General features: G+C 45.3%; 2 protein-coding genes across 2 annotated transcripts; both read left to right on the top strand.

Annotated features, from left to right (window-relative positions):
• The first annotated feature begins 1748 nt into the window (after nt 1-1748).
• On the top strand, nt 1749-15638 carry LOC149355207 (uncharacterized). Its single transcript, XM_089583698.1, has 4 exons — nt 1749-4040; nt 11831-11928; nt 12649-12869; nt 13700-15638. Exons 1-4 carry the CDS (start codon nt 3995-3997, stop codon nt 13818-13820), a joined length of 486 nt encoding a protein of 161 aa, XP_089439824.1. The 5' UTR covers nt 1749-3994; the 3' UTR covers nt 13821-15638.
• Nucleotides 15639-16784: 1146 nt separating this feature from the next.
• Nucleotides 16785-18981, top strand: LOC149355208 (uncharacterized). Its single transcript, XM_089576087.1, has 3 exons — nt 16785-16824; nt 17221-17370; nt 18058-18981. Exons 1-3 carry the CDS (start codon nt 16785-16787, stop codon nt 18723-18725), a joined length of 858 nt encoding a protein of 285 aa, XP_089432213.1. The 3' UTR covers nt 18726-18981.
• The last annotated feature ends 3672 nt before the right edge of the window (nt 18982-22653 follow it).

A 22653-nucleotide genomic window follows, 5' to 3' on the forward strand; every position in this document is an offset into this window, starting at 1 on the left:
CTTGCGCGTGTGGGCAATTAATAGCCAATTGCCTGCTTCTCACCTGCATTCCCTGCTTAAAGTGCTGAAGCCATACCATCCAGAGTTACCCACGGATTCTGGAAAATTACTAAAGACGCAGAGGCATAGTGATCCAGCAGTGATGAGCGATGGTCATTACCACTACTTTGGAATTTTTCGTTCTCTGGAAGAACAAGTTGTGCATGTTCCTTAACGTCTGCACTTTGTGCGAGGGCATTACACCAGTTCTCATGCATTCTACTGGAAGATAGCATAGATCCAGCGACATTGTAAGCAAGGAACCAGAATTTATTCTTTCACTTAACACTGACGCTGCTGCATCATGCCAGTAGTGTAGTCTTTGCCCTCTCATTCTTAATCAGATGTATACTCTTATAACCAACATTTATGGGACTGTGCAGCGATTTGCACCAAGGGTAAGAAAAGTGAAATATTCTTTGGAATTCAATCATCCATCATCATCAGCCGGACTATACTCGCAGCAGGGCGACAGCCTCTCCCATATTCCCCAAATTAGCCCTTTCCTGTGCTAGCTGCATCCACTTGACCCCTGCACCCATCATCAGTTTGTGATCTAGCTTATGTAGCCCACGAAGAATCGGCCGTTAGCAACTATGCCTTTCAAATTGTGCACAGCAGTGAGGCTGAAAAAGACTATAGGCTGGGCCTGCCCTCTTCGCTCAGTTTACTTTGTCGGCCACCTGCCATGGCACAATTGAGGGAAGACAAAGGGAGTGATGTGCAACCACCTCCAGCCGCGTCTTCATCTACAAACGCCCTTGTGGTTTTAAGCAATTGAATGGCCGTCCCCATGGCTGACACCAGTAGGTCCGCTTGTAAGGCAGGATTCAAGCCAGACAGCAGCACTGGCCATTGCTGTGAGATGCGGGAATGGGAATTTTTATTTGTATATTATTTGCTTGCTTTTGAGGAATTTTAGTTGGCATGAATAGTCGATGTCTTTTTTGTAATGAATGCATTTTTAGCCACTTTCAGAACAATTTGTTGCTCAGGCTGTTAAAATATGCTCGCGCTGCCAGGGAAGAGCGGATTTTTTTCTCACTATTTTGGTTTGAGCCAAGTGACTGGACATAAGTTCTTTGTACAGAGCTGTCCAATGTCTGTGCTCATTGAGGACTGTAAAAGATTTGTTATTAGACTTGTGCCCACCAAGATGCTTATATTAGGAAATTTTTGGTTCTTTCTTTTTTTTGCAGGGATGCAGCTTTGCTTGTCACATCATGAATTAGAAGAGACCATCATTGTGAGCAGCTGGAGGCTACCAGAAGATAAGCATATTTTAGACGTGCTAAATTGTTCAGGCAAATGTTGAGAGTACTTTAAATTTGTAGATTTCCAGTGCAACGGTGCATGACCAAAGAAGGGAAGAAGGATACTTGAAGAAAACAGCGCAGCAACAGGGACAAGAGAGAAGATGAGACAGGTGCTGACTAGCAACTGAAGGTTTATTGAAAAGGAATGCATAAAATATACTCTCTTCGCAACCAAGAGCGTGCATGAGCTGCGCAAACAACACTGATAACCTGTCAACTTCAGTCATGGTGGTCAGGATACAATAGTTCACAATCATTAACAAGGACGGATGGCCGTTCATGGCTGTGAACTGTTGAATCTTGACCACCATGACTGAAGTTGATAGCTTATCAGTGTTGTTCGCGCAGCTCATGCACGCTCTTGGTTGTGAAGAGAGTATATTTTAAGTGTTCCTTTTCAATAAACCTTCAGTTGCTAGTCAGCACCTGTCCCATCTTCTTTCTTGTGCCTGTTGCTGCGCTGTTTTCTTCAACTTGCCGTTTTACTGAAGTTGGGAAGAAGGATAAAACACAGCACTCACTGACAACTGGTTATTTAACGGCGCAGACACTGCTTAAATGCCTTCAGACCAGCGGAGCAGGAAAAAAACAAACTTATCACACCTTTATCATCAAAACTATGAAAGAAACATCATTTCTGTGTTATATGATACAACTGAAGTATTGCTCGCACATTGTGAACCAGCTTTTTTAATATGATGCGTCTCTGTCCCTTCACAAGTGGCTTGCTTCTGCTAAGGATCTTCACACTTGAAAATCTCTGTACAATCACTGCAGTGCTTGACAAGTTTGGAACCTGTCCTCATTCTTTAGATCTCCTGCATGCAGTTTGCATTTACGGGCCTGTAGCATTTTGCCTCCATCGAAATGCAACCACTGCGGCCAGGATAGAACCCGTGTCTTAACAGGCCAGCAGCCGAGCACCATAACCACTGAACTGCCGTGGCGGCTCATGTATGTGTGTGTGTTCCGTAGGGCTGGAAAACTATGAACTTAAATCAGTGATGCTAACCAGGCCAACAACTAACTCTGCTGTTCATAATACCTCTGCTCCTTGTTTCTAAATGGCCAATTAGGTGGCACTGCTACTTTGTTTATTTGTTGCAATTTTGTGCACAAAATGAATGTCTTATATTTGGGAAACACAAAGTCCAGGTGGTGTATGTTTGCAAGGTGTGCTATTGTTGTGTAGATAGTTTACTGAAGTGTTTTGTATTTCTAACATGCCAGTTGAGAGGTGTGTGTGCATTTTCATGCTATGGTAATGTGCCTAGTAACTGTTTAAAACATTAGCTCTGGTTCTTGTTCCTGAGTAGCTCGCATGTGTGCTGCTCATCCCTTTTTTCTTAGCTAAGCTACTTCATCAAATTGCATGTTGTAGGTGTCACCATGCATCTATATCTTAGAGCTTAAAGTAAGTGCTCTTGGAAGTCATCTTAAGGTGAATTCGCACGGTGGACTGAATTGCAAATCTTGAGGGTGAACTGTGCATTATGTGGCTTGACGTCACGAATTGACGCCAACCAATTGGTGTCTGCAGATGGAAAGAGGAGGGCGTTGTTTTTCTATTAGGACAAGATCTGCTGTTTTCATCTCATGTGTGAATGCTTTCAGCATGCGGACACTGCCTTTACTTGAGGTGATGCTAGAGATCTTTTTGCGACCTCATCCGTTGTGTGAATATACCGTAAAAACCCGCGTATAATACGAACCCGAATATAATACGGGGCTAAGATTTAGAGACGCGAAATGGGAAAAAAAGTTTCACCCGCGTATAATACGAGTAACACAAGCTCATAGAAGACATTTATTCAAATCGCATCCCGCACTTCACTTCAATTACTTTGTTCTTCAGTAGCGCTTTCTTCGAACATTTCTTTGTCCGACAAATCATCCCAAATGTACTCATCTTCCGTGCCATCGAGGGCGTTCGAGATGCCGCACTTCTTAAGCCCGCTTCAGCCGCCCGGTTGGCGTCACTGCAGGCTCACCTGAGCGCATCCACTCTGCGTAGCACCGCCTGACTGCGTCCTTGAACGGTTTGTTTACACAACCATCAAACGGCCGCGAAAGCTTTGTCGCATTCCGCTGCACGCGAAAAGGGCTTCTTTCTGTTGTGGCCATCCACGAATGCTTCCTTCGGCGACACCAAACTGCCTCCCGGCCGCACCGTTGCCGATGTTCTCCGCAGCCAAAATCGCTTGAAAGTAGCCGAGTACTGTTTTCGAGACCGTGACATCGTGCTCTCTACAACAATATCCACTTCACGAAGCGTGCCTTACATGCTAGCACGTGTGTTGTCAACAGGCGCACGGCACACCGCGACCCCCCGGCGCACCCAACGGATCAACAAAGAAACGACGTCGTGATGTCGTTTGTCGAGAGTAACGAAGCCAAGCCGTAGCCACGCGCCAATAGCGAAGCGAAGCCATAGCCACGCCGCAAAAACGAAACCAAAACATCGAGTAACTTCGAAAATTTTTGTTCGGATCCGCAAATAGTACGAGGCGGAAATTTAGGACGCTAATTATGGGAAAAAACCTCGTATTATACGCGGGTTTTTACGGTACCTTTGATGTGCATTTTGGTGTAAGGACATGAACTCTAACTATACCTAATTCACAGAACTGGCCCCAGCAATGACATCCATCAATGGGGCTAGTGGCAGTGGGCGAGACGAGTTTGGTGAGCGAACCTTCTTGTGATGCATGCCATTTTTTATTTTTCATAATCAAATCGGCCTAAGAAAATGTTCACTGCAAGCAAAGGATTTGTCCAATGAGCGCCTGTTAACCCTGTCCTGTGCCACTTGAGGGCGCCTTATCCCCTGAAACTTCTACTCTCATCCTTCCACCATCTCTGCTGTGCCCCTAACTTTGACTGTATGTGCTACATTGACCTTTCTTGAAATTGGTTACATACCCTTCCCAGGCCCCATTTCTTTCTGTACTTTTTATCTCTACTTTGTGTCGCTCTCCTACTCTACTGTGTGATTACATCTATACCTTTCGATAGCTTGCCGTCCTGCCTTCAGTTGCATTTCAAGCCTTTTCATTAAGCTTCATGTTTCTTTCCCATAGTTATCTAATAATTAAAAGCTTTTTAATTGATTGACATCCCCTTTCTTGTGAATTAACAAAATATATTAGCATTATTCTGGTCGTCTGGTACATTCAAAGTTGTTAGGCGTTGTACCGTGTACAGGTTGAAAAGTTTTCTGGCACAGTGTTCCTGCTGTCCTTCAGCAGATGCGCAGTTAATTGAACCTGACGTCTTTTTTTTTCTTTTTGCATTGCCTATGAGGCTTGCTGTACTGTCCCTTTCATTTTTGGCAGGATATGCGATTTTTCTGAACTGCTCTCGCTCCGCAGTGTTCTGCTGTGTCTTTAAGGCTCGTTTATGGGGGTTCAACGTCCCAAAGCGACTCGGGCTATGAGGGACGTGGTAGTGGAGGCCTCCGGAAATTTCGACCAGCTGAGGTTCTTTAACGTGCACTGACATCGCACAGCACACGGGCCCCTGGAACTTCGCCTCCATCGAAATTCCATTGCCGCAGCTGGATCGAACTCTCGTCATTTGGGTCAGCAGCCAAGCGTTATAACCACTGAGCCACTGCGGCCACGGTTGTCACTTGTCACTTAGCCCTCATTATTTCACCAGTTATCTTTTTAGCCATCAGTGTTAGTGTAGTTTGAAAGGGTGTGCGCTAAAAAAGACGTACACAGGGAAAAGATAGAGACGACAGGAAAGAAGCGCAACTTCCAACTTTAATGACAACAAAAGAAGCCAGGCGCACATATATATCCGCTGATAAACAGATATGAGCTGCGTGATGGAGCGTGACCCCATCAACCAAACATAAGACAGCGCAAAAAATGCATATCTAAGTGACATTAAAAGAAACCCAAGAAAGTGAACATATCAAACACCTGCCGAGGTAAGGTAAAAAAGTGGGATTCGTATCGGCTGACAACAATGCATAACAACATGGGAAAACAGAGCTGTATGAAAGATGACACTGAAAAAGAGGATAACACCATAAAAAAGGCTAACAACATGACGAAATTTTTAACAAAGAACAAGTGAAAGATGGAGATAAAAACCGTGTAAAGGGTGGTAAATAAAGGCACATTGGAACATCTAAAAGGACACTAAAACATAGAGAGGCGAACGGGTTAATAGTCTAGATGTACCCATCCAGAAAGGCAAGTTCATTTCTAGACAGGTTAATGGAAGGCGTGCTAACGCACTTGTCTTTCCTGAGGTGAATAAAAAAGGCCTCGATTACTTCTCTTTCTGTCTTGTCCTGAGCCTTAGCTAGAAACTTGGTTTCATTAAACTTGGGGTAGCAGTTCTGGCAACTGCTGCAGTGTAATGGAAGGTTACCTCCAGACCTGTTCTTCATGGTGACGTTGTGCCTGCGGGCGCGCTCATTGAAACATTTCCCGGTTTGACCCACATACACTTTGCCGCACGTCAAGGGAATCTCGTACACAACATTGGCAGTGCATTGTGTGTACACGGTTTGATGCTTGATATTACAGGCCTTCTTAACACGCTTCCTGGTCACCATCGGACATAATTTCGCCAGTTTGCAAGTAGCCGAAAAAACCAGCCTAACCCCGTGACGAGACGCAACTTTCTTTAAATTGTGTAAAAGACCATGCAGGTAAGGTATAACCTGCACAGGTTTCCGTTCTGTTTGATGTTTAGCATGCTCCGAGTTTTTAATTTTTTGCAAAAGGTTTTCAGTCATGTTCGTGACCAGATTTGCAGGGTACCCTGCAGCAGAAATTCGGTCGATCTGGCACTGGAAACTTTCACCTATCTTGTGGCCGCAGGATTTTTCTAATGCAGATTTCATGCAAAGAGATACTATGCCAAGCTTTACCAGCTTGGAGTGGGCACTATCATAGGGCAAAAGTGACTTCTTTGAGTGCGGCTGATAAGACCAACACACATGATAATTTGTAAAAATAAGCTGTAAGTCAAGAAACTGGAGTCGATCATGATCTGCTCGTTCATGCGTGAATTTTAGACCCCTCGATGAAGAACAGAAGGTAGTGAGAATTTGGACTACAAGTGTATCAGCAGCACAGTATGAAGGTGCGTTAAGAAGGACAAGATAATCGTCGACGTATCTGAAAATACGTGTTATCCCTGTGTCCTTCAAGCTAGCTTCAAGGCGCCGGTCAAATGACGCCAGAAAAATTCCGCATAAGACCGGTGCGACTGAGGAACCTATACAAATTCCGGCTTTTTGCAAGTAAAACTCATCCTGGAAGCAAATAACAGTGGAATCCAAATAAAACAATAGTAGGTCCAGAATTTTTTCAGTTGTGATACCGGCAGAATTTTGAAACCTGACTTCGCCAAATTCTTCCAAATGTTCACGAACAGCATCCAACAACCCGTCGTGAGGCACAGAGTAAAATAAGTCCTCAACGTCAATTGAAAAACCAGTTGTGGCCGATACCTTGCCTCCCTCCAGTACCTGCACCACTTCCTTTGAGCTTCGAACGCGGTAAGGGTAAGCGCCAGCTATTCTGTCCAGTTGGCACCGAAGGAAGTCACCCACAACTTTTTGCCACGTATCCCTTTCAGACACAATGGCACGTAGTGGACAAGCAGGCTTATGCGTTTTACCTGAAAAGAATATTTCGAGGCATCCGGTCTAAGCTCCTTTGACCGCCTCGGAGCATGCTAAACATCAAACAGAACGGAAACCTGTGCAGGTTATACCTTACCTGCATGGTCTTTCACACAATTTAAAGAAAGTTGCGTCTCGTCACGGGGTTAGGCTGGTTTTTTCGGCTACTTGCAAACTGGCGAAATTATGTCCGATGGTGACCAGGAAGCGTGTTAAGAAGGCCTGTAATATCAAGCATCAAACCGTGTACACACAATGCACTGCCAATGTTGTGTACGAGATTCCCTTGACGTGCGGCAAAGTGTATGTGGGTCAAACCGGGAAATGTTTCAATGAGCGCGCCCGCAGGCACAACGTCACCATGAAGAACAGGTCTGGAGGTAACCTTCCGTTACACTGCAGCAGTTGCCAGAACTGCTACCCCAAGTTTAATGAAACCAAGTTTCTAGCTAAGGCTCAGGACAAGACAGAAAGAGAAGTAATCGAGGCCTTTTTTATTCACCTCAGGAAAGACAAGTGCGTTAGCACGCCTTCCATTAACCTGTCTAGAAATGAACTTGCCTTTCTGGATGGGTACATCTAGACTATTAACCCGTTCGCCTCTCTATGTTTTATTGTCCTTTTAGATGTTCCAATGTGCCTTTATTTACCACCCTTTACACGGTTTTTATCTCCATCTTTCACTTGTTCTTTGTTAAAAATTTCGTCATGTTGTTAGCCTTTTTTATGGTGTTATCCTCTTTTTCAGTGTCGTCTTTCATACAGCTCTGTTTTCCCATGTTGTTATGCATTGTTGTCAGCCGATACGAATCCCACTTTTTTACCTTACCTCGGCAGGTATTTGATATGTTCACTTTCTTGGGTTTCTTTTAATGTCACTTAGATATGCATTTTTTGCGCTGTCTTATGTTTGGTTGATGGGGTCACGCTCCATCACGCAGCTCATATCTGTTTATCAGCGGATATATATGTGCGCCTGGCTTCTTTTGTCGTCATTAAAGTTGGAAGTTGCGCTTCTTTCCTGTCGTCTCTATCTTTTTCCTGTGTACGTCTTTTTTAGCGCACACCCTTTCAAATATGAATATGTACCAACTAGCCCGTCAAAAAGCTTTACTACTGTTAGTGTAGCAGCCGATCAACTCTTCACTGAGATGTGTTTCTCATAGTATTAATTTTTCTACAAGTTTTAATACAGCATAACCCTGCTGATGTACTCCTCACGGGACTACAAAAAATTGGCTGTGGCTTAGCTCAGCTATGCCAGACATACGTAGCGAGAGGTAATGGACCTTCAGATGCTAGGCGAACTCGTCGAGCTGCATCTTCACGGCGTCGCTTATTCAGACGTTCTGCACGTTCTTCCTCGGTCTCGTCGCCTTTGCCTTGTTTCGTTCCAACAGCTAAGCTTGGTTTGTTTCAGCCTCTCCGACTCGCTCTCCATCTCTGGCCACAACAGCATCAACGAACCGCCCTCTTATACAGGCCGCTGCTCATTCATTCATAAATCTTTAATCACAAGGATGACCTGAGGCCCAAGGGGGAAGTGGGTTGGTTAGGTGAAGGTGAGGGTGTCGGTCTCTGATATGAAGTCTAGCAGGGCACTGAGCTTGTGCTTGGCGTCGGTACTGGGGGCCGTCCAGTCATCGTATGTCTGGATGTGGTAGGCAGAGGTGTAGCAGGCGCAGAGGCTCGCAGTGCCAGGACAGGTCCAGATCAGGTGGTGCAAATCAACAGAGTCAGCAGGGCAATCGGGGCAGCCGATCCTGGTTCGGTGCCATCGACTCGGGATGTCCGGGGTGTACGCTGCACCGGCTCGCACCTTGTGAGCGAGAACTTGGGCCGGGCGAGAAAGTCCAGAAGGAATGGATGGAGTAATGTCTGGGACAAAGTCCCACGACAAACCCCTCTGCTCTTGTTAAAGGCGTGTGATGATAGAGTCAGGTATTATGAGCGGGATGGGAGAACGATAAGGGTGGTCCGAGTTGGTCGGCTCACGTTAAGGCAATGCCGACGGTCTTCCTCTAGCTGCGCGCCAGCAGCCTCGTGGGCAGTCCTGTTCCCGGTCCCTTGTGCGTGATTTCTGGGTGTCCAGTGAATGCATACGTAGACCTGGGAGGTCTCTTGCTGTGCCTACTGCTATCTCTGGCTCTCCTCCTCCTCTGACGTTGCACCAGATGGCGCGGCTCCATCTGGCAACGGTTGCTAGGCAGCGGCGCAAGAAGCGGTGTGACCACGGTGTGACCACCGCCGCAGTGAAAATGATACTTTGCGACCAATAGCTCTTGCTACAAAAAAAAAATGCAAGAGCGAGGAAACATTAGAGGCAGGAAGTAGGACAAATTTAAAAATGACAGGAATGAAGAACTAAACACATTTATTGCAGTGCTGGCACTTGAAAAAATCATGCAGCATTGTCTGCTGCATTTTCTTACGTCCGGTGAGGACTACTCATTTCTCCAGAATTTACGGGGCTATGTGGCTGTTGCGATCATTGCAAACATACTTTCTGAGAATGTCTAATGCCGCTACAGCCAACATAATGGTTGGTTCCAGCGGAGGCTAGCCCTCGTCCTCTTTGTTGCCACTGCTGTTTGCATCCAGAAGTCACAAAAGATGTGATGAGGTGCGGAAGGACAAAATCAATCGCGCCAGCCACACTAACACTAGCAGCACAATTACAAAGAAACAAGGATAGGTGAAGAAAAAATTAGCTGTGGTTTAGCTCTGATTAAACATGGCGAGAAGCGGTAGCTTCATGTGGCTGCGCTTTGCAAAGCTTTGTTTCTAGTTTCTCGGCTTGTTGAAAGATTGTTGTTTCTTTGGACTTTGCCGCACGTAGCTACGTGAAACTACTGCTTCTCACCAGGTTTAACCGAAGCTAAACCACAGCTGATTTTTTCCTATACCCGTGGTGTTAGATTTTCTGCGTGTGGAGCGCTAATCTTCCTCTTTGTATTCTTCGTCTTCCTCTTGTTATTCCTCTTCAAACTGCTATCGAAATCGCCTGTCACTGATCAATCATGAATCGCTCGAATCACAAATTACCATGATATTGCATGAGCGGCTGTGTAACCTAGCAGTTAGTATACAAGAAGCACATATACAGGGTGTCCCAGCTAAAAGTAACGAAGCTTGTAAAAAAGAGGATGATCCCTAGCCGAGTGAGACCAACTGAGGGTTGTTGCCAGTCGCGTGTCCTAGTCTGTAGTATTTTTTTTTATTATGCAAACATGATTAATTAGCAGAGACTAATTAGCTAACTTTTTAATTATTGCCTACAGGAAGAAAGTGTCAATGCAGGAGTTGTAGATCCCTTTGAAAAATAACCGTTTGCCGTGTTTGCAGCCAAGTACCACTGATACAGCTTCTTTTATTTGACTTAAAAGAAAGCCCGCGAAATACAAAAAGAGCCACGTGATAGGGAAGCAGTTTCAGCGCTCCCAGACGACCAGCCAAGCAAAGACATTCGCTTATCTTTGCAACGTTGTCCCGAACGGGGTTCGGCGTTTTGTGATGGTTGCGAGATATACGTAATTAACTCTCGCATCGGCGCTAGGGCGACCGTTTCTTCAGCGCGTGACGGTGCAAGTTAGCGGCACGGCCACATTCCTATCACTCGAGGCGAGGTTACGCGTGAAAAAGCGCTCCATGCGAGCCGCGCTTCACTTCCTTGAAAAGCAGCACCCGCTCACTTTCCATGACGCATAAGCAGTTCCTGGTGCATATCTCGCCACCTCCTCAAGACGCCAAAAGCTGTACGGGACAGCGTTGCAAACATAAGCGGATGTCGTTGCTTGATCGCTCGTTTGGGAGCGCTGTAACTGCTTCCCTATCACGTGGTTCTTTTTGTATTTCGCGGGCTTTCTTTTAAGTCAGATAAAAGAAGTTGTATCAGTGGTACTTAGCTGCAAACAAGGCAAACGATTATTTTTCTATGGGATCTACAACTCCTGCGTTGACAATTTCTTCCTGAAAGCAATAATTAAAAAGTTAGCTAATTAGTCTTTGCTAATTAATCACGTTTGCATAATAAAAAAATACTGCAGACTAGGACACGCGACTATCAACAACCCTCAGTTGGTCTCACTCGTCTAGGGATCATCCTCTTTTTAACAAGCTTGGTTACTTTTAGCTGGGACACCCTGTATATCTCCAGATTTATTGAATTGTCACACCGTGGGTCTGAAGCTTAGTGGTTAGCGCACCTGGCTCTCGCCCAATGGACCTGAGTTTGAATCCCACTGATTGTGAGGTTTATTGTTTGTTTATTTTATTTGTGGCAGACTTGAAGGTCATGTTGCGTACATGGCGATCTCAGCCGTGCACCTGTAGCAGTGAAGCTACTGCTTCAAAAAAGTGCAACCACTGTGGATGATGATGGCACAGCCTGTCTGAATGCCGTCTGCCTAACACAGTGGTGCTAGACATGCCAGGCCAAGTAAAGCCACTTTAGAAGTAAACATATGACTGCCACTGTTTCTCATTTAGGCTGGCATGGGGTGTTATTTCACAAGTATTACTGCGTAGGAATGTGGCCGAAGTTACAATGCAACGAACAGCAGGGTTTATAATGCATGGAACCCTATTATCATCATGCCAGATCTAGACCACTACAATGTGTAGCAGCCAGGAAAATGCAGCAGCCATCAACTCAGCAGCGAGGTTCTACTGTGCAAAGCTTTCACTGTTACCTTGAGAGAAAAATACTTAATTTTTTTCATTTACTTGATAGCCCAGAATGTCAAACTGAACTCAGTTTGCTTTTGCTTATATGTGCTGCTGAGGTGCATTGATATTTGTGTACTTCCTTTTCTTGTCAAAAAAGTATGCTCAGCCGAGGAGATGGAGAGCGCCGCAGACTGCCAGCTCCAGCTGCCTGGTGGGCAGGACACTGTGATAGGTTCTGCTAGGGATGATGGAAAGGTGATTGTGCGTGTTCTTAAGTCATATAGTGTATCAAATACCATAGTAGAGTGAGTGAATGATTCTTAATTAAATTGGGGCTGGTACATAGTGAAATGGGTACAGTTTAGAGGATGATGCTAGCTTACAGTAGAAACTTATACTAGTCCCAGTAAGTGTGCCGAAAAGGGTAGTGTGCAAAGCATAGATGTGTGGTTTCAGACAATATCATGTAAGGCACAGGTCAGCATTTCTAATTTGTCATTTTTGTACTTCATTACCTGACGATGCCATAATGGGTCTGCAGTTATTCTTGTCCTGAGGAAATTCTTAGTACACAAATAATTTTTGATCATGAGGAGGCTGCCTTGTTCTGTCAGGTATGCCTAGTTGTTGGTATGTGAAATTTATTCTCATTTCTGAAGTTTGTTTGAATTGGGGCAGAGAACATTATTTCAACTTTTGGCGGTATTTGACTCGGAATGAAGAGAAGCTAGAACTGTCAGAAGATTGTGCTATATATTTCATGTTGCACGCAAGCAATTTCTTTTTTTTCGAATTATAAGGCTAGAAATAAAAAAATCTACTGATTTTGGACACTGCTCGCTGTAAAAGAGTGCATTCATGCCTACATAATTTTTATGTTTTTCAGCTGTTTGTTTTAAGTTATGAAATATTTAAAATCCCTTGATTCATTGCTGTTAATGTGTACAAATGCGAAATTCTCCACGTTTGCTGCAGGTCTATGCAGGCAGTGGGCTCTGGATGGAGCCTGGTGCCTGGCAGATGCTCCTGAGAGCACCAACAGACTCAATGTTCTGCCGCGGTGCTACTCAGGTGTATTGGACACCTGATGAGCTGAAGAGCCGCAGCGTGACTGGCGTGCTTTCAAATAAGTGCCGGTCTCTTGGCAGAACAGAGGCGAAACCGGCACTTACACCGGAAAAAGTCTTCTCTGAAAGGTGCTAGTGCTTTTTTTTCTTTGCTTTGAGTAACACCTAGGCAATCAAACTTTGCTTCAGCCAAATACAGTCGCGCTCACTTACAGAAAGCGTGATAGTCATGGAGATCCTGTTCATTGTATCCGAGGTTTGTAACAACTGCAATGTCCTTATTGCATCCAAAACTGCTAAGTCGGGCAAAAGTGACGTTTAGTTTTTGCAAGGTGTGTTATGCCCATACGTTTCTTCATGCAGGCTCTATCACAGCACTTTCAGAGATCTCCACACTGTTTGTGTGGCTCTCGCTAAGATCCGTTCTGCCAGTAACCTGATTTATCTATTTGGTTGTGAAATTAGCGTTCTCAACGACTGGTGGCAAGTCATTGTGCGCGTTCTCCGATCTTGCTGCGACAAAGATAGTGCAATTGACATATCTGCACAGAATGTATAAATAGCATTGCCCGTTGTTTCGAGTAATCTCTGTCTTTGGTTTTCATGCAAGCATCTCAATGCATCCAACAACACACAGCAGACGCGGAGTGGGTAGGCCCATGTGTCGTCAGCAATCAGAGGTTGCCAGACAAGCAGTCAGTTCGCAAAGGAAACGAAAATCGTTTTAAAGATATCTGCCGCACGGAATCAACTGAAAGTTTTGGGTATTGTAATTTAATGTGTTGGGAATTAAATGCTACAACAAGGGTATGCACGAAAGTAGGCTTCATGGCCCCTTTAATGGCGAACATTCGTTTCTGTGTTTTTACAATGAGAGTGGTAATTCTGAATCTCACTTTTGCATTTATCATGTATCTAGTTGTGTTCAAATGTGGCCTATTTTGTGTTCTATTGTGCAGCTCTGTTTCATATCTACATGGGAGACATACCAAAGGAGCTTGCAGAGAAGAGACTGAAAGCCGTGCGCATGCACCTCTCACAGAAGCTGGGGGACGTGCAACGAAAAATTGGAGGTCATGATGTATAAATTTATTTTGCCACTTACCTATGCCGAAGCCGTCAGGCGTCCCTGCCCAGAAACGTTCGTTTCGTACCAGCATCCACCGCAGTCGACACCATTTCGTCCTGCCTGGCCACCACCGCAACGTTTCCGTCCATGGCGGACACCGGACAACCTACCCATTTGTTATGTCTGCGGCATTCCTGGCCATGTGATGCGTCCCTGCCGCCGCCAAGTGTTGTCCCCTGCTGCCAATACTGACCCTCGAGGTTACGCCTACGCCCCTCCCCAGCCTTTTCACCGCACTTCGCCTTCTGAGACCACTGCTTCCTCCGATCTCAGGCCGTCTATTCGCCGCCGTGCTCCATCTCCGCGTCGTCGCTCGGTTTCCCCGATGCGCCGTCGTCCCTCTTCCCCTTCGGAAAACTAGTGCCCGCAGTTCCGGAGGCAAGAACTGCTTGCTCGTCACCAAGCTCAAGACCTCGACTTTCTCCGACAAATTTGATCGCGGTTTCTGTGGAGGGCACCGATGCTTTCGCGCTTGTTGACACCAGTGCTGCTGTATCTGTACTAAGTGAGAAATTGTGCCGCCAGTTACGAAAAGTGATGACTCCGCTATATGGTTTTATGCTTCGCGCCGCTAATTCGCAACTTATTGCGCCTTTGGGGGCATGTACAGCCCGAGTTACTATTCAGGACGTTCTGTATATTGTTGAATTCATCGTCTTCCCATGGCCGTCTCACGATGTCATCTTAGGCTGGGACTTTCTCTCCCAACATGACGTTGTCATCGACTGCGCTTGTTCCGAAGTCGCCCTTCTTCCCTTCGGCGACGACTCTGTGAACGCTTCCACTAAGTTGTGCTCCAAGCTGACTGTGGCTGATGACGTCATGATCCCGCCGTGCTCTGCTGTGCTCGCCTCTGTTCATTGCGACTCTGGATCCAACGGCCCTGTCATCTTCATCCCGTCCGACTCCTCTGCTTCTCGCCACTGTCTACCCCTGCCATTCGCCGTGCTTGCCGTCTCAGCCGGCTGCAGCGCCTTGCCCCTGACGAATCCATTCCTGTGCCCCTCCACTCTTCTTCGTGGTGAATGCTTGGGATGTGTCCAGCCTTTCGCTTCCGTCGTCGCCTGGGACCCTTCTGAGGACGACTCCTGCCGCCTGCAAGTGTCTTCACTTACTTCCTCCTCACCGTCTCCTGATCCCGTTCCCGAGGCCGTCTTTGTGGGCTCAATCGACACAAATCTTTCGCCACCGGAGAAGACCCAGCTTGCGGCCCTGCTAGATAAGTTTCGGTCATCGTTTGACTTCTCTCACCACCGTTTTGGTCGCACTTCAGCTGTTACCCATCGGATCGACACTGGCGCCCATTCGCCGTTGCGCCAACGCCCATATCGCGTCTCGGCCACCGAACGCCAGGTTATCGACACCCAGGTCAATGATATGCTGCAGCGTGGCGTCATACAACCATCACACAGTCCTTGGGCTTCCCCCGTCGTCCTTGTCACCAAGAAAGACGGCTCTATCCGCTTTTGCGTTGACTACTGGCGCCTCAACAAAATCACCCGAAAAGACGTCTCTCCGCTACCCCGCACCTCCACCAAGATGTAACGGCCTTTATTGACAGTTGTGAAGGCCGGTTAGAGCGGGCAAGGACAGGTCCGGTCCCGGAACAGTTCACGCTCTCGTCTCGCGCCGCGCGTCGGCTCTGCTGCTTCAGCTGCCGATCGTCGTCTTCTCATCTCGCGCCTCGCCTCGGTTCTGCTGCTCTGACTGCTGATCATCTTCCTCTTTACAGGTTTCTATTTTATAATAAAGCTTTCGTTTGCCCTAAATCTGGTTGTCAGTATATATATCGTAGGGCATTACAGACCCTTTTGGCCAGCTTAATTGGAAAATATTATTAGTAGCAGGCGCTGCCTTTTTGCAACAGCTTGCGATGCACTAATCGAAGAAGCTATGTTATCATGCGCAATGTGCAGCACACATTTCTGAGTGATGAAAAAACTTATCTATGGTGCGCCATTAGGACTGGCGTCCCTCATTAGGCCTAACACTATCCCGATACCTGCAAGCAGGATCTGTGCCAACAGGCCGACGCCATTAGAACCAACAGGTCTGACACCGACAGGTCCATCACCATCAGGTCCATCACCATCAGGTCCATCACCAACAAGCCCGACAGGCCATCACCAACAGGCCCGACAGGCCATCACCAACAGGCCCGACAGGCCCATCACCAACAGGCCCAACAAGCCCAAATTACGGGTTCCTTCAGCCTTCAGACCGATAGGCTGAAGGAATTTTTGACTGGGGTGGGTACACCTTGACCCATTGTGTTCGCTTTTCCCGCCATATGAGCATCCTCAATGTGCCGCAAATACAGGATACTACCAGGACGTCCGATGACTGCTGGCTGTTTCAATCGCCTGTGTTTATAATTGAATCGGTCTTGTAAATGCTGTACTACTAATAGTGACCGCATGAGCTGCGTTGCTATGGGGTAGGCGTGCGTAGTACAGCTACATGCGTTTTATGCCACAGCTTGTTTATAATGTTGCAGGCATTGTTGTCATTATATAATTTCCCAGAGTGCGGGCTGAGCTATTGTAATTTTTTTAATGAATCGCCAAAAAGTAGCACCAAAAGGCAGCATGCATTCGTGGTAAAAATATTTTAGGGTGTGGGTTCGGGGAAAAAACGCGTTTGGGAAAATCGCATTAGTGAAAAGCTAACATGCATCCCCTATTCATTGCAACAATTGTCAGCTAATGGAGGCCGCATCTTGGTAACTTTAGCCCATTCCTGTACAGTATACTGTCTTCTGAGGAAGTAGTAGAGCCTGGTCGACTGTTTTGTCAAAAATAGATGTGGGCTTTACCTCCGTGTTCAGTGCGACCTCCTCTTGCGCACTGCTGGCTAGGCAGGGCACTCATTTGACACTTCCAGTTACGGGTGTGCATAGTGACAATTTTGAGGCCATGTCAGCTGTGTTGTTTGTGGTGCAGATTGTAAATTCTCGTAAAGTAACTTTTATTCTTTTTTCATCCAAACATGCATATCTTTTGTATCAGTGGAACAGTCTTGGATTGCTTGTGGTTTAACTACTTGAAAGAAAACTGGAAACCGAACTCTACAATGCCATTAGCACAGGGGCATGCATACCTCTCACATAACATCACTGCACTTTATAATCTGGATTGGGTGCTTACACGGTTTTGTTCTAAATGTTATTCTAATCTGGATGCAAAAGCTTGGCTACACAGACACATATATCCTACTTGTTTGTAGCGTTAAGTCTGATGATGTTGAAGAGCTGAAAGCTATAGACAGTAACAGCATTACTTCCAGTCTTCAGAGCACCAAGTTTCATATAAGCACCAAGGTTCTAAGCATTCTTTTTAACTGGCTAACCAGGCACCAGTGGAACATGTGACCTCCAAATCCCACAGCTGTCTTCAGATGAGACGACAGCAGAGCTCTTGGTGGAGCCCATTGCTGAGCCTGCTGAAGAGCCAGCAGAATCCAACCATGGCCCACAGCAGCAATCTGGTGATCCCACTAATGGTATGTAGGCCTCATATACAGGAACATCTAAGAGCTAAAGTAAAATATTCTGCCACCCTTGCGCACTCGCCCCACAATTCTTCATGTGACAGTTGTAGTGCATCTAGACGTGCCTGAAATTTAAACTGCAAGAAATGTTCCATTTGGCATGGGTGGGAATTTAAGAAGACAAACATTAGTGCTGCAACAGATGTTCATATTCCAACTGCAGTTGTTTACCAATGCTGAATGCAATGAATATAGAAAGGGAAAGACAGATAAAAAAATTAAAGTCTAGGCTGTGCCTTGGAACTTGCTTTTTGCATAAGGAAAAGCCATCATCTTTGAAATAACTCATGCATAGTAGCGGCTGAGCTGGATCTCATAGGCAGGTGTAGAAGTGGATGGCATAATATAGAGTTCGCAGTGGTACCATAAAATTTGATCACTGAGTGGGTTAGGTGCTCAAGACCTCTTCCTTGAAAGAGAGTATAGGATAGATTAAACAGTTGCCACTGTGTGAAGTGCCAAGCTTAGCATCTTTTGTGCTGACTAAATATAGCACCTCATTAAATATTTGTGCTGAAATGGGAGAACTTTGATATTTATTTGTACCGTTATTGACCTAGCTATATCTTGCAGTTTTGGCTCGTATTAAGTTGCCGCTGTTCAAGAGATTAACATATATCTACTCCAATTTATTTGCAGCGCCTTGGACACCTGGTGAGACCAAGCTTCTGCTAGACTACTATGCTAGATACACACCCCTAGTTGGTCCAATGAAGAAATTCAAGACTAAAAAAGCTTTGTACCATCAAATTGCGCTTGACCTTTTTGAAATCCTCGGAATCTGTCGCACTGGCTTACAATGTGAAACACGTTTCAAGACTATTGCAAAGCGCAAGAAAAATGACGAAAAAAACAACAAGACGTCAGGACAGTCACGGTGTCAACTACTGTATGAAGAGGAATTTGCTGCTATAAAAGCAGTGGATGATAGCCCTGAGCCAGAGGTTCTCAGAGGGGTGAAAAAGGTTGCATACAAAGTGCCGGCTTCTTCCGCCGCAAGTCAAGAAGATCTCGAAACATTGTCTTCCAGCACATCTGACAGCAGCAGCACACCGTCTCCTGAGCCTCGTCACATCGCAGGACCATCGCACAGCCATGCCTCAAAAAGGAAAAGAGAGCGGCAAAATAGTGACAGATTGAAGCACATGCGCTCCTTTTTTGAAGAGATGCACCAAATCGATCGTGAGCGAGAAGCCAGAAAGGAGGAGCGTGAAAGGAAGCGAGACGACCGGCACAAAGAACTTCTGAAGGCGCACGCTGAGCACATGAATGTGTTGAAGCTTCTTGCCGCAAGTGAAAGTGCTTGAATTTTGTTCAGTGATTTTGGCACAATGCTGCACAGGATGTGCAACATTGTGTTAATAATTCTAGTCATTTAGACTTCAAAATGGTCAATATTACCTAAGAATAAGAGAGGTTATTTATGCTATTGTTTATATTGTTTTATTCTTAAAACTTCTCGTCTTATGCAACCTTCAAGTAAGACAGCTTGCTTACGTTAATGTTGTAATGTGTGATTTTTAACTAATCAGTCCCACAATTCAGTACTGTAGTTCAGTACAACCTGGAAGCAAGATCACTAAGTTCTGCTATTGTTCAAATCATTTTACTCAACAAAGTACATATGTTAAAATTGAACATGCAAACAAGACAGCTTGTTTGTTTTTATTCAGATGTTTGTGGTAAATAAATTGTTTGCTACTTGGCAAAAGTCTTGTCATTAGGGCGGTCCACATTCACACCATAGGAATATCCAGATGGAATTCAAAACAATTGTGCTAGGCTGCTTCTTTTCAGTTCCCCCAGACGACGCAAGGCTGACTCCCGCAGTGTTGGAGTTGTCTGGCTTCTTTTAGCTCTTCTGCTTGCATAACGTTATGCTCTTGTATGTCTTGTTGCCTTTTTTGCCTTTCGTCTTCAGTGAGAATGTCATCAACACCGAGGTCCCCATCATCGAAGCAAATGTTGTGCAACACACAACAAGCAATTATGAATCGTGTGATTTTGTCCACTGTTGTAAATTCAACATACCGCAGTTGTCGAAACCTCTGATTGAGGCGTCCGAATGCATTTTCTATTATGACTTGTTGAGGAGTGACGGCTGTTGTACGCCACCTGGGCTTCAGTCATGTTCCCATAGTTTTTGAACGGTGTGAGCAGGTGCTCTCTGATAGGGTATGCCGCATCCCCTAAAATATGGTACTTGTTAATTTGGCAAATGGTTGGCAAGTCCTCATTCACACCAGAGAGCCGCAGAACCCGGGCATCGTGTATTTTGCTTGGTGTACCCGTGAAAACGTCTTGGTACCTGCCGTTGGAGCCGCATATGCCTTGCATGGTCAGTGAGACTTGATCGTGCCAGTTTACATACGTTGACCTGATCTTATTAGGGCAGCGAATGGGAATGTACGTTCCGCCTATGCACCCTATTACATTGGGGAATCCTGCAATCTGAAAAAGAGAATGTGTTAAGCCACAACCAGTGGTTTAATACTGAAAGTTTGCTGAGAAGAGCATCTAAAACCTGAATGTGGTTTTCAGCTTTCAAATTAATGGTGTGTTCTTCAATTCCAACAGTCTAAATTACATTGTGATCTATTTTTGAAACCTTTTTCAAAACTTTTGATTGGCTGTGCATGTTCATCTTTAGTTTACCATGCTTTTCAGTGCTGGTGATAGCTTTTTCTAAATAAGATCTCTTGCTATCAGGTAAGAACATCACAACCTATAAAGCCATTGTAAATGTATTTAATATGACAAATTTGTTTTCAATACTGCTGGACGTGTAATGCATCAGAAGCATTCAGAACCTTAACGGTGAGACTAACTCTCATTCTGACCTGCTAAACGTTTCACTTCATGGTTGTCACAAAATCCATAAAACAGCTCAGCAACCCCCTTCAGCTCTTCATTTTGACAAGTGTACAAAGCTCATTTTCATGTTTAACCAACATACATTTCGCTACCATGTAATACTTTCTATTATTTTATTTATACCCAATGAAACATGCCTAAGAATTTAATTATCTACACTGCAGACTCGGGTCGCACATACCTAGAGTGCTTTAGAGCTGAAGCAAAATTCAGAAGCCCGCACTGGCACTGACCTCCAATTTCTGCACTCAAGTGCAGTTCGACAGAAATGTGAACCACACAGGCTGAAATTGTTGTCCTCATAACAGATGGCACATACCCACATAAGGGGACAAGCTGAAATGTCGACCCTAACGGAGCACCATGCGGTAAAACCTCCCTTCATTTGCTCCACTGCTCGAGCTCTCTAGACAAGTATGATTAGGCCTCCACAAGCTTGTTTCACTGCTGAGCAGCTTTCAACCAGCTAGCTGCCTTTAGAAGGCAGAGTACGTAGAGTTATTGTTCTCATTACCACTTTGTGACAGAGCCAGCAAATGGTCAGTATGTAACATCTTGGAAGGCCAGCGAATTTTAAAATTTCTTGTTTAGTTAGAAATGGTAAATGTTGCTTTACTCACTTTTTCAAAATCATTTGCTAGAGCATCCTTGTCAGCTGAGAAATAAACAACCTCCGGTGCAATGCTGCATAGGAAGTCAAGCTCTCGGTCGATGACACACAGCTGTGTGGATTCAGCCATGTAAAAAAGCACAGCAACCTCTCTCATTGATGCTTTGTTTGCAGCATACCTGGTGAAAAATCAAGCAGAAATACAAAAACTTGCAACTTAAAGCATTGCTAACACACTGTAGTTGATTAGAAGAATAACCCCCAGACGTATCATTTTTTTCACTAGATTATTAACTTGCCATAAAGATGAAAGCAGACAAGATATTTCACAAATGCAAAACGAACTGTTGTTCTGGCCCGATTTCTTTTCCTTATGCACACATTATTTTTCGGTTGCCAAACAATGCTTTAAACTGCCGGCGAAATATTTGTCACTTCGTAGTACTTACCAAAGAAAAGAAAGAATGGGCTCTTCAGGCGTTTTGGCAGGTGACCCGCCGTGCCGTGTGTCCGAGGGGCAAAAAGTGGACTTTGAGAAACGTTCAATCAAGCAGTAGCATGACTTTCTTGGCAGTCGAAAGTGCTTGCGAAACTGGAGAGAGAGACCTGTCAGTTTATGCACACCACTGTATGTCACCTAGCTCTTACCTCTCTGTCCGTGTACGTGCGCACTGCATTGTCAACATAATCCGTGACTTTAGCAATTCTGCGCCGCACACCGAAGAGCTCTACAAATTTATGTGCACAGGCGCGACTGAGGTCGTCGTCGGAGCTATCGATGCTATCGGTTGTGCTTTCAAGCAGCGACAGCAGGAATGAAGGCCGCCCCAGTACGCTTAGGCGAGGTTTTTTCGACATTTCTGCCGTTACGAACTGGAAAAGAACGACACACCGACGCCGGTATCCAGCTTCACAAGTACGCGCGCGAAAAGCCCTTTTCATACCGCGCGCGCGGCGCGCAAACAGTTGGTCACGTGACCGGAACCCCCCGGCCTGAGCAAACTGCTCTCAACGGAGAGGTCAGAGCAACCGAGAGCGCTCCGAGTCAGATTCGAGCGATCGTTAAGAGCCAGTCGAACACATTCAGAGCGCTTGGTTTTGACCAGTCGAATGCGACGCAGACAGCCAGAGAGGTCTGGAGCGCTCGGAAGTGACCAGTCGAAGATGGTATTAGAGAGCAGGGAAATTGAGACAAGCTGACTTTATTTTTATTTGTTTTATTTATTTAGAACATACTGCAGGCCTACAGTAGGCCCAAGCAGGAGGGGCGAAATACATAATATATGCAAAAAAGAACAGGTTTAGCAAAATTGAAAAATGTTAAATACAAGCTGTAACACAAAATACAGCAATAAATACAAGGCTCAGATGCAAAATACAAAAAGGAAACGTAGAAATCAATGGCTCTCAAATTAAATGCTGTGAAGGAAACATTGAGTCAAAAGAATCAGCTCTGGTTAAGAGATCTGGCGGATACCTGTTCCACTCCTCAATGATGCGTGGAAAAAATGAGTATTTAAAGGCGTTAATCCTAGCACTGTAAGGGGTTAATGATTGTGTATGATGATTTCGTGTTTGGCGCGTAGTGTTAGGTTTAAGGAAGGGGTCTGCATTCATAGACAGTTTATGGTTTTTAGTAAGAAAAGTAGTTTCAGTCTTTGAATTTTCCGGCGCAGCTGTAATGTTTCAATACCGTGAGTTCGCATGAGGGTCGTTGGTGAGTCAGTTACACGATACTTTTAAAAAATAAA

This window comes from Amblyomma mixtum, chromosome 3 (genome assembly GCF_055824585.1).
Source record: "Amblyomma mixtum isolate Tamu chromosome 3, ASM5582458v1, whole genome shotgun sequence".
NCBI classification, from domain to species: domain Eukaryota; kingdom Metazoa; phylum Arthropoda; class Arachnida; order Ixodida; family Ixodidae; genus Amblyomma; species Amblyomma mixtum.

Excerpts from the sequence above, each read along its gene's own strand:
- LOC149355207 (XM_089583698.1), top strand. The coding sequence starts at position 3,995 with ATGACATCCATCAATGGGGCTAGTGGCAGTGGGCGAGACGAGTTTG. Across the intron at positions 4,041-11,830 it reads CAGTGGGCGAGACGAGTTTG|TATGCTCAGCCGAGGAGATG; the intron begins GTGAGCGAACCT and ends TTGTCAAAAAAG. Across the intron at positions 12,870-13,699 it reads GAAAAAGTCTTCTCTGAAAG|CTCTGTTTCATATCTACATG; the intron begins GTGCTAGTGCTT and ends TCTATTGTGCAG.
- LOC149355208 (XM_089576087.1), top strand. The coding sequence starts at position 16,785 with ATGTCAGCTGTGTTGTTTGTGGTGCAGATTGTAAATTCTC. Across the intron at positions 16,825-17,220 it reads GGTGCAGATTGTAAATTCTC|GCACCAGTGGAACATGTGAC; the intron begins GTAAAGTAACTT and ends CTGGCTAACCAG. Across the intron at positions 17,371-18,057 it reads ATCTGGTGATCCCACTAATG|CGCCTTGGACACCTGGTGAG; the intron begins GTATGTAGGCCT and ends ATTTATTTGCAG.